This window comes from Lithobates pipiens, unplaced genomic scaffold (assembly GCF_037356315.1).
Source record: "Lithobates pipiens isolate NorthernLeopardFrog02 unplaced genomic scaffold, aLitPip1_a1.2 Scaffold_24, whole genome shotgun sequence".
NCBI classification, from domain to species: Eukaryota; Metazoa; Chordata; class Amphibia; order Anura; family Ranidae; genus Lithobates; species Lithobates pipiens.
The window spans coordinates 11,481,954-11,493,706 of NW_027507786.1; the positions used below are offsets into that span (position 1 = coordinate 11,481,954).

At 44.8% G+C, this 11,753-nt stretch overlaps 1 protein-coding gene across 1 annotated transcript in view; it reads left to right on the forward strand.

Annotated features, from left to right (window-relative positions):
* The window catches only part of NAV2 (neuron navigator 2), a gene marked incomplete in the record, with an annotated part of 348,087 nt that overhangs the window by 102,490 nt on the left and 233,844 nt on the right, over positions 1-11,753 (forward strand). The window contains 1 exon segment of the mRNA XM_077453608.1: positions 11,710-11,748. Coding sequence (XP_077309734.1) covers positions 11,710-11,748 — 39 coding nt within the window.

The window sequence follows — 11,753 nt, forward strand, 5'->3', positions numbered from 1 at the left end:
GTTTAGATACCCCCCCCCCCCCCTTTTTTTGTTTGCATGTCTATATCCCTTTAAAGGGTGAGAAGAGGTAAGGTGGGACAGGAAGGGATAATATTCAAAGTTTGTGTGAAGTCCCGCCAAGGATGTGTGAAGTTGGCAGAGAATCCAGTAGGGAGGATCCAATGGGAGAGAACCTGCCCTGTAATGAAATCTGATGGCTCCAAGGCTAAAATTACCCCGAGTATCCTGACACATAACCCCCGTCCTTCCTATACAGAGCCGGGGGGCCCCCACAGCCTCGCACTCCTCTCTCATCTCTCTGGCCCCTGCCTGTGTGCAATGCCCGCAAGCCTGAGATTTTGGGTGCCGGAACGGAATGGGAGTAAAATTTCCTTCAATCATTATAAGAAAGTAAGACCTGCATGTTCTCTGTGTGTGTCTCATAGGAAGTGGTGGGATGTCTGGAGGCGATAGAGGGGCTGAATGTTCTTTCTGTACTTTATACAGAATATTTCTCTTCTGGTGTCGGCATTTTAGATACATTTGTTGTTGTTTTTTATTTCTGTTGTTAAGTAAACATGAACCAGTTGCGATTTTTGTTTATAAACAGCGTAGAACGGTGACCCCCCCCCCTCCTCCTCAGCAGCCACTCAAAAATCAGTTTGCATTAGTCTAATTTGACCAGCTTGAGAGGTCATTTCTGATTGGCTGCTGTAGACCACACATTACCAGTAGTGTTGTATATTTAGCATTGACTGTTTGCTGCTGATATTTATTTGTATTTATGTAACATGCAAACTCCAGGCAGATGGTGTCGTGGTCGGGATTCAAACCAGCGACCCTTGTTGCTGTTGGGTGAAAGTGCTAACCACTACACCACCGTGCTGCCCCAACATATACACTCATACCTGTTTGTTCTGGAAATGTATATATTTTAGAATCTTGTCATATGTCCACTATGTACAATAGACATCCTGTTGGGCTTGTCATGGCACCATTTGTCGGTCCGTGGCATGCTGCTATATGTAGTCCACCGCCAGGTAGAGCTGCAGGATTCTGGACAAAATGAGAATTGCAATTTGTTTGCTTAGAATAAAGATCGCGTTTCTCACGGCGTAACATCATCTTTCACATTAAACAAAAAAAATAAATAAAATTGGGCTAACTTTACTGTTTAGTTTTTTTTTAATGATTTTTTATTCAATAAAGTGTATTTTTTTTCAAAAAAATTGCATTTGAAAGACCGCTGTGCAAATACAGTATGACATAAAATATTGCAACGACTGCCATTTTATTCTCTAGGGTCTCTGCTACAAATGTATTTATATAGATGTATATGTATGTGTGTGTGTGTGTGTGTAAAAAAAAAAATAATATATATATAAATACATTTGTAGCAGAGACCCTAGAGAATAAAATGGCAGTCATTGCAATATTTATATTTATATTACACACATACATATACATACATATATATGTGTGTGTGTATATATATATATATATATATATATATACCGTATATATATGTATGTGTGTATATATATTTTACTTCCTCTTTCATTCCCTGCAAAGGCAAAGCATAATGGACTACTATGCATTGCATAGTAGTCCATTATGTGTCACTTACCTGACTTACCTGACACAGGAGCCAGCGAAGTCACCGCTGTCCCCTGTAGTCCGGCGCATCCATCTTCTCGGTGGGGTCTCGCAGCTCCGCCACTGTCATTTGGCGAAGCCGCGATGACGTCACTCCCGCGCAAATGTGCACAGGAGCCGACACGCGCGGCATCTTCGTCGTTGACGATGCCGCGCTCAGTGCACCTGCGCGCCGCTGTCTAAGGCGCATGTACCTGTCTTTCGGCAAATATCTCCTAAACCGTGTAGGTTTAGGAGATATTTCTTGGACCTACAGGTAAGCCCTTAATCTAGGCTTACCTGTAGGTCAAAGTTGGTTGTAAGGGTTTACAACAACTTTAAAGCGGATTCCCACCCAAAAAATGCAACTTCCGCTTTAAGGGAAGGTGACCCCCTGACATGACAAATTTGTCAGGGGTGTCACTTCTCTGCAATCTCTGAAAGCTCATCTCTTCAGGGAAGCCTATCCTGCCTTCAGCTAACAACTGAATCTTTTATTTCTTCCATGAATTCATCCCTCGCAGTTATTACATTTTTTGTTCACCAGCCCCTCCTTTATTAGATTGTAAGCTCCCAGGAGCAAGGCCCTCCTAACCCTCTTGGTTTGAATTGTATTGTTGCTGTACTGTCTGCCCTCATGTTGTAAAGCCGCTGCACCAACAGTTGGCGCTATATAAATCTTGAATAATAATAATAATAATCTGCGTAGTCACTGCTCAGGACAGCCCGGCTATCATTGTAATCTGGTGTTTTCAGATATCGCACTATGAACATGAGTCAGCGGGGTCCTTACTAACACCATTTCTGGGAAGCTCCATTGTTCCGTGACCTTTCCCTCTTCCACAGGGAGAGCAGTACCCATCATTCCTATTCATGGCGGTGGATTGTGTGACAAGGGGCTGTCAGCTGACAATGGAAGGAGCAGGCTGCAGGCAGTGTGCCCCCTGTACAGGACAAGGGGGGCCTCTGACAGCTCTCTGAATCATTGTCATCAACTCCTGAGTCACAGGACCGCCACTCACTGATGAGCAGAGCCTGGGGAATGTGTTTTCATGCTTTGTTACATGACACCCAGACATGGGGGGGTCATTCACTGTACAGCAAGCTTGTCACACTCACATCTGACTGCTGAGCCTGGGAGGAGAGCACATTATGGGACCCCAGCAGTTCTTATATCCCATTAAAGTGGACCTTTCAGTTAATGTACAAGTCTGACATGTCACAATATACCGCAACAGTGTCATTAGTTAGGATAGCTGCACTTTATAATTAACCACTTCAGCCCCAGAGGGATTTACCCCCTTAACCATATGCCGTCCAGTGCAAAACGATATACGCGGGCACAATGGCACGGCTGGGCAAATGGGCATACAGGTACGTCCCTTTAAGATGCAGCAGTGTGGCCACACGTGCGCCTGCTGCGTGCTCCTTGACCGTGCCCACGGACTTGATCTCTGCCGGGTGCCTGCGATCGTGTCACGGAGCAGAAGAACATTCTGGTCAGGAAGGGGTAGAGTTCCCCCTTACATCGGGGTCCCCATCAGAGTTCCCCCTTACATTGGGGTCCCCATCAGAGTTCCCCCTTACATCGGAGTCCCCATCAGAGTTCCCCCTTACATCGGGGTCCCCATCAGAGTGCCCCTTTACATCGGGATCCCCATCAGAGTTCCCCCTTACATCGGGGTCCCCATCAGAGTTCCCCCTTACATCGGGGTCCCCATCAGAGTTCCCCTTACATCGGGGTCCCCATCAGAGTTCCCCTTACATCGGGGTCCCCATCAGAGTTCCCCTTACATCGGGGTCCCCATCAGAGTTCCCCTTACATCGGGGTCCCCATCAGAGTTCCCCTTACATCGGGTCCCCATCAGAGTTCCCCTTACATCGGGGTCCCCATCAGAGTTCCCCTTACATCGGGGTCCCATCAGAGTCCCCCCTTACATCGGGTCCCCATCGGAGTGCCCCTTTACATCAGGGGTCCCCATCAGAGTGCTCCCTTACATCAATTGTGCCCATCAGAGTTCCCCCTTACATCGGTGTCCCCATCAGAGTGCTCCCTTACATCAATTGTCCCCATCAGAGTTCCCCCTTACATCGGTGTCCCCATCAGAGTGCTCCCTTACATCAATTGTCCCCATCAGAGTTCCCCTCATTTATACATTATCTGGGATTGTCTAATAATACAAAACCACCAACATAACAAATCATTCAAAGCTGGTAAAGGAAAGGGATTATTTCAGTAACTGCAAGGCTCAGATCCCATTCCAGAAGTCCTATGCAGGCTCTGTACTATGGGATGTGTGGTTCCCTTACATCTCGGGGGATGGAAACTACAGCCCCCCCCCCCCCCGTCATACAGTTCACACGCCAAGTGTGGCAAATAATGACCCCTCAGATCATTGTGTTGTACACTCCCCTCCTTGCCCGCCGGCCCCCAACATCACATATGACATCACATTTCAAAATATACCAGACAAAAAAAAGACTCAGAGACCGGAGAGAGCCCCATGGATCCCTGGCAGCCGCGTCCGTCCATCTAACTGCTCCTCTGGAAAGGTACAGTCACTGGGAGGACTCATTGGAGTGCAGGTGCCCCCGGCTCCAGGCTCCTTCCCTTTCATCCTCCTTTATGGCTCACTCCATGGAGTGATTCATACCGGTCGCTGGGTGATTGGGGAGAAATGCTGGAAATATTTACTTGTAGGTCACTAGACAACATGGGAATGTGCCGTGTCATGGATATATGCTGTATACAGAGCTTAGCTGGATTGGCGGAGTCTCTTTACATTTAAAGTAGATGTAAATTCCATCTGCGTACAAGAAACCATTTCCTTTTTTTTTTTTTTTTCATTTTAGAAAGTGTTTTTGTTTTTTTTCCATCCTTTTTTCATCTCAGTGCTGCTGATCTCTTGCAGCCTCTTTGCATCCACTTCATGTCTGCATATACTCCAGCGATGGCTGCGTGGCATTTCTCAGGGCAGTTTCCTAATGGCGACAATAGCTGTGCCATGTGTGTAATGGGCATCAGAAGGGATGCTTCTTTCTATTAAAAAGCCAATGTGTCAGGGTGACAACACAGAGTGCAATTGGGAGACAGGGAAACAGCGTTGTCACCCTGTAACAGGAAGTGCCTGAACAAGGCCCCTTTGTGGCAGGATCACCGGGGATTATTATAGGGAGGACTGCAGATTTAAAAAGATTGAAAATGTCTTGTGAAACGATGTTCATATATTTAGTCATGTAAGATATATTTGTGAAGGCGATCTTATTTTTAGTAAAATAATGTAAATATATTTAGTCGATGTTTTACATGATGTTTATATAGCGTACAGCCGTGGCCAAAAGTTTTGAGAATGTTCACAATGTCTACTGCCTCAGTTGTTATGATGACAATTTTGCATATACTCCAGAATGTTATGAAGAGGGATCAAATGAACTGCAATTCATGGCAAAGTCTCTCTCTGCTCTCTGAACTTAAAGCAGAGTTCTGACAATTTTATTTTTATTATTTATTTCTTTTTACTACAAATACAAATACTGCAGCTTCTGACTTTTAATATATGGACACTTACCTGTCCAGGGCGCCCTCAATGTCGGCACCTATAGCCGGTCTGTCCCTGGTCTCTCAGGTGCTGCCGCCACCATCTAAGGTGAGGGAATCAGGAAGTGAAGCCAAGGGTAAGGGTAAGGGAATCAAGAAGTGGTGTAAATACCCGCAGGTGGCTCAGGTATCTATGCCCAGAAGTGGGAGCAAAATACCTGTATTAGACAGGTATCTGCTCCCCCCTGAAAGGTGCCAAATGTAACACGGGGGGGGGGGGGGGGGGGGGATTCCAAAAAGAGGACATTCCATTTTTGTGTGGAACTCCGCTTTAATCTCATAAAAAAAAACATTTCCACAGCATTTGTGAAGAAGGCTTCTGGGCACCCAAGAAAGTCCAGCAAGTGCCAGGACCGTCTCCTACAGTTGATTCAGCTGCGCAATCAAGGCGTCACGAGTGCAGGGGGGGTGGGTGCACCAGTGCAGAGTGGGGGCACCACCAGTGCAGGGGGGGGGAGGCAGCGCACTACCAGTACAGGGGGGGAGGCAGCGCACTACCAGTGCAGAGGGGAGTGGGGGCACCACCAGTGCAGGGGGGGGAGGCAGCGCACTACCAGTGCAGAGGGGAGTGGGGGCACCACCAGTACAGGGGGGAGGCAGCGCACTACCAGTGCAGAGGGGAGTGGGGGCACCACCAGTGCAGGGGGGGGAGGCAGCGCACCACCAGTGCAGAGGGGAGTGGGGGCACCACCAGTACAGGGGGGAGGCAGCGCACTACCAGTGCAGAGGGGAGTGGGGGCACCACCAGTGCAGGGGGGGGAGGCAGCGCACCACCAGTGCAGAGGGGAGGGGGGTGGGTGCACCACCAGTGTGGCGGGGGCGGGGGGGGGGGCACCACCAGTGCAGAACTTGCTCAGGAATGGCAGTAGGCAGGTGTGAGTGTATCTGCACGCACGGTGAGGAGCAGACTTCTGGAGGATGGCCTGGTGTCACTGGTGGACTTCTCTCCAAGAAAAACATCAGGGACAGACTGATATTCTGCAAAAGGTACAGGGATTGGACTGCTGAGGTCTGGAGGAAAGTCATGATGAATCCCCTTTCTAAGCCCTTGTACACACGGTCGGACATTCCGACAACAAAATCCGCCGGATTTTGTCAGACGGATTTTGTCCGAAACTTGTGTTGCATACACACGGACGGACAAAGTTGTCGGAAAATCCGATTGTTCGGAACGTGGTGATGTACGTTCGTAAGGACGGACTACGTTCAGGCTAGTAGCCAATAGCTTTGCTCTAGGCCCTTGTACACACGGTCGGACATTCCGACAACCAAATCAGTCGGATTTTGTCCGAAACTGTTGCATACACACGGTCGGACAAAGTTGTCAGAAAATCCAATCGGACTTAACGTGATGACGTTATTTCGTTAGGACGGGACTACGTTCAGGCTAGTAGCCAATAGCTTTGGTCTAGGAATTTGATCTGAGCATGCGTGGCACTTTGTCCAATCGGAATTCTCTACACATGATCGGATAAAGTCCGATCGGATCATGTTGTCGGAAAATTTTATAGCCCAGCTGGAAAACTTGGTCTGTCGGATACTCAGACGGAAACAGTCCGATGGAGCCCACACACAGTCGGATTATCCGACAACACGGTCCTATCGGACATTGTCCATCGGAATGTTCGACCGTGTGTACAAGGGCTTAGAACACCGCTATGAATAAAGAATGGTACAAAAACATCCTCCGAGAGCAACTTCTCCCTACCATCCAAGAACAGTTGGGTGAGGAACAATGCCTTTTCCAGCATGATGGAGCACCTCGCCATAAGGCAAAAGTGATATCCTAAGTGGCTTGGGGAATGAAACATCAACATTTTGGGTCCATGGCCAAGAAACTCCACAAACCGTAATCCAATTGAGAACTTGTGGTCAATCCTCCAGAGGCGGGTGACCAAAAAAAACACCCCACAAATTTTGACAAACTCCAAGCATTGATTATGTAAGAATGGGCCGCCATCGGTCAGGATGTGGCCCTCAAGTTGATGACAGCATGCCGGGGGGGAGAATTGCAGAGGTCTTGCAAAAAGAAGTCCTTCGCTGAAAATATTGATTCTTTGCATTAACTTCATGTCATTGTCAATTGTCAAAAATTTGACACTGATGAAATGCTTGTCATTATACTTCAGTAGACCAGAGTAACATCTGACAAAAAGATCTAAAAACACTGAAGAAGCAGATTTTGTGAAAATTTTATATTTGTTTCATTCTCAAAACTTTTGGCCACGGCTGTACACATGGGGGCGGCCATCGGGGCTGATTTACTAAAACCGGAGAGTGCAAAATCTGGTGCAGCTCTGCACAGAAACCAATCAGCTTCCAGGTTCTATTGTCAAAGCGTCATTGAACAAGCTGAAGTCATGAGCTGATTGGCTGACATGCACAGCTGCACCAGATTTTGCACTCTCCAGTTTGAATACACCACCCCCCCCCATAGTTTCTTTTTATTTCTACAGGCTGGATTTCTGGTTTAGTAGTCCTGTACAGTGATTGTGTTCTACTGTTGTCTTCATATCACACAGTAGACCTTATCCCTTATCTCAGCAGTGATTTAGTTGTGTCCCAGACATCTTGGTATACAGGCAGACAAGGGAGGGAATACCCCAAAATACCAATAAGAAACACCATCTAGAGAATACATATAGGCAAACACGTTGAACCAAATAAGACTCTCAAGTTACATTCAGAAAAAATTACCTAAAGTGTGCACTCAGTGCAAACACATTACAGTTCTCTCTTAAGGCTCCATCCAGATCACGCGCAGCAGGAACGAGCGTTCCACTCACGATTTTTAAAGCGCGGTTATGGATATCCTGCATAGGGCAGCCTATTCACTTCAACAGGCTGCCATATGTGCATTTTTTTTTGCCCTAAAGAAGCTCTGACTCCTTTTTTTTGGGTGAAAAGCTTAGTGTGATCTATAAACTTGTGTTTTACAGTGATTGCCGCATGACCATCGTGGCAGAAACGCACCGCTTTTAGGGTGCCATTAAAGAATATCGGCACCCAAATGCGCATCGCACGTTCTGCTACGATTTGGAATTGCGGTGGCTCTGAGATTTTCAAATTGCGATAGCTGGACGGGGGCCTCAAAGTTTCCTTCTATTTATTATTTTTAATATGATTACATTGTACTCTTTTTAGTAGTATTACATTGTATTATTTACATATTATTACATTGTATCATTACATATTATTACATTGTATCATTTACATATTATTACATTGTTTTATTTTTTTAACAATAGAATTACATTGTATTATTTTAGTAGTATTAAGCCCCGTACACATGATCAGAAATCTCTGCCAGCAAAAGTCGGATGTGAGCTTTTGGTCAGAAATTCCGACCGTGTGTACGCTCCATCGGACTTTTGCTGGCCGAATTCCAGCCAGAAAAAAGATTGAGAGCAGGTTCTCTATTTTTCGGTCACAAAAAGTTCCGATTGGAAATTCCGATCGTCTGTACAAATTCTGACGTGCAAAATTCCTACGCATGCTCGGAAACAATTTGACGCATGCTCGGAAGCATTGAACTTAATTTTCTCGGCTGATCGTAGTGTTGTACGTCACCGCGTTCTTGGCGGTCGAATGTTCAGAGAACTTTTGTGTGACAAGTATGCAAGCCAAGCTTGAGCGGAATTCCATCGGAAAAACCATCCAAGTTTTTTCTGATGGAAAATGCGCTCGGTGTGTACGGGCATTACATTTAAAATTATTACTTAGTATTTTTAGTAGTATTACATTGTATTATTTTAGTAATATTACATTGTATTATTTTTATTATTTTTAAAAAAAATAGAATTGCATTGTATTATTTTAATATTTCAATATTATTACATTGTATCAATTTTAGTAGTATTACATTGTATTGTAATATTATTACATTGTATTATATATTTTTTTTATAGAATTACATTCTATTATTTTGATATTTTAATATTATTACATTGTATCAGTTTAGTAGTTTTTACATTGTATCAATTTTAGTAGTATTACATGGGGGTAATTTACTAAAGGCAAATCCACTTTGGACTACAACCGTAGCCCTATAGCTCTGAGGGGGACATGCAAGGAAAATATAAAACAACATTTTAGCTTGCATATGATTGGATGATAAAATCAGCAGAGCTTCCCCTCATTTCAGCTCTTCTCCTCTGATCTACAGTGACTGCCCTTCCAAGTGCTCTTGTAGTGTAAAGTGGATTTGCCTTTAGTAAATAACCCCCCCCCCCCCCCCCCCCCCCCCATTGCATCATTTTTTTTTTTTAGCATGTTACATTGTATCATTTTTAGTATTATTGCATTGTATCATTTTTAACATTGTTACATTGTATTATTTTTAGCAGTATTACATTATATCAGGAATCTCCTGCTGCCTTGCTGTACAAAGTGTTACAAAAGGGCCCAGTAACACAATGGCCTGCAATGTGTTTGAAAAGCTTTATATTTTATAGGGGGTCAGCCCAACCAGATCCAGTTTTCGGTGGATGTTGGTGGCTGCAATCATCTCGGATCTCATTTCCAGGCACTGTTTGTTGGGCGGGTTTCAGAGATTTAGGAGAAAAGTGACCCTTTTATATGGCTGCCATAAACTTGTTATCACGCTGTTGTCATTGTGTACTTGTGTTTAGTGTGTAAATATTTGTAAGTTACATGGAGGAAATAATAAAATGTCTGTGTGTGTTCCTTCTTATCTCTGAGATCTCTTCAGTCTGGTCAGCTTTTATTTATTCTGCAAGAAAATAAACAGAGTCTTCCCTCTTCCCGTCCTTTCCTGATCCCTAATGCCTTTATTGTTTCTGGAGATGTGTGCAGGTGTTGTATCCCCCCCCCCCCCCCCCTTCCATAAAACACATTCCAGTGTATTGTCTGAATGATAGTTCTGCAGTATTTTGAAAGTCATATAAGAATATGTCATATAAATTAATAATAATAATAGTGTGTGACTGTGGGGGGACATTAGAGTGTAAGCTCCTCTGATGCAGAAACTGATGTGACTGGCTCAGTGTCCCCTGTACAGCACTGTGGTATGTGTCAGAGCTATATAAATGTATAATACTGTGGGGGGAGGGGGGACATTAGAGTGTAAGCTCCTCTGGTACAGAGAGTAATGTGACTGGCTCAGTGTTCTCTGTACAGCACTGGAGTATATGTCAGAGCTATATAAATGTATAATAGTGTGTGACTGTGGAGGGACATTAGAGTGTAAGCTCCTCTGGTGCAGAGAGTGATGTGATGTGGCTCAGTGATCTCTGTACAAAACTGTGGTATATTTCAGAGCTATATAAATGTATAATAATATAAGGTGTGACTGTGGGGGGGGGGGGGGGGGGGGGGGGGCATTAGAGTGTAAGCTCCTCTGGTACACAGAGTACCTGGCTGGCTCAGTGTTCTCTGTACAGCACTGCAGTATATGTCAGAGCTATATAATTGTATAATAGTGTGTGACTGTGGAGGGGCATTAGAGTGTAAGCTCCTCTGGTACAGAGAGTAATGTGACTGGCTCAGTGTTCTCTGTACAAAACTGTGGTATATGTCAGAGCTGTATACATGTATAATAATAAGGTGCGCCTGTACCAGAGGAGCTTACACTCTAATGTCCTCCCCACAGTCCCACAGTATTACTGTTGTTACACATTTATATAGCTCTGACATATACCGCTGTGATGTACAGTTAATACTGAAGCTGTCACTTCAAATCTTTGCAACCAGAGGAGCTTACACTCTAATGCCCTACGTCACAGAGCCTGATATGACAGCTTTAGCATTCTCTGTACAGCACTGTGGAATATCAAAGAGCTCTATACAAAAATATATAATAATAACAGTGTGCGGCTGTGGGGAGGACTTTAGAGTGTGAGCTCCTCTAATGCATACAGCTCAGTTTTTTCTGTATGCAGCACTACAAACTATAGATACATAAACATACAACATAATAGTAACAATAGAATGTCCCATCTTTTATAAATGATTCTTATTCCAATTTGCATATCCTATGATTATATAAAAATTTTACATTTTTTAATTTTAAAATGTGGCATCTGGTTGGGGGGGGGGGGGGTGGTGCAGAGCCCTCCTGTCTGTTGTCCTATTACCAGCCGGTCTGGTGATTGGGGAGTTTGAAAACAAACACATTAGCCTTTTGCAGCTAATCCCCCCAACATAATCTATTGAAAGTGAAGGAGGCATCGAGATAGAGAGCTAAAATTGCTGCGGCTGAGCCTTTCGCCGGCTCGCCCAGCCAGGCTGCCCATTCACTGGCATTCTCTTTTGCCTGACGCTAAGCTGTGATGTCACAACGGCTCAATAGAAGAAGGCACCGGCTATTGGAGAAGCACTGGAGATTTTGTGACATGTCCTGAATGTTAATGGGCCTCCTGCTTTTGTTAAATCTCTTCTGCTCTTTTTTTTTTTTTTCTGGATTCTGTCTTAATAATGAGGCTGGAAGGACGACTTTCCTTGTACTTAGGTCTCTCCTATTCTTCACTCTCTTTCAGATTTACACAGACTGGGCGAACCACTACCTGGCAAAATCCCGGCC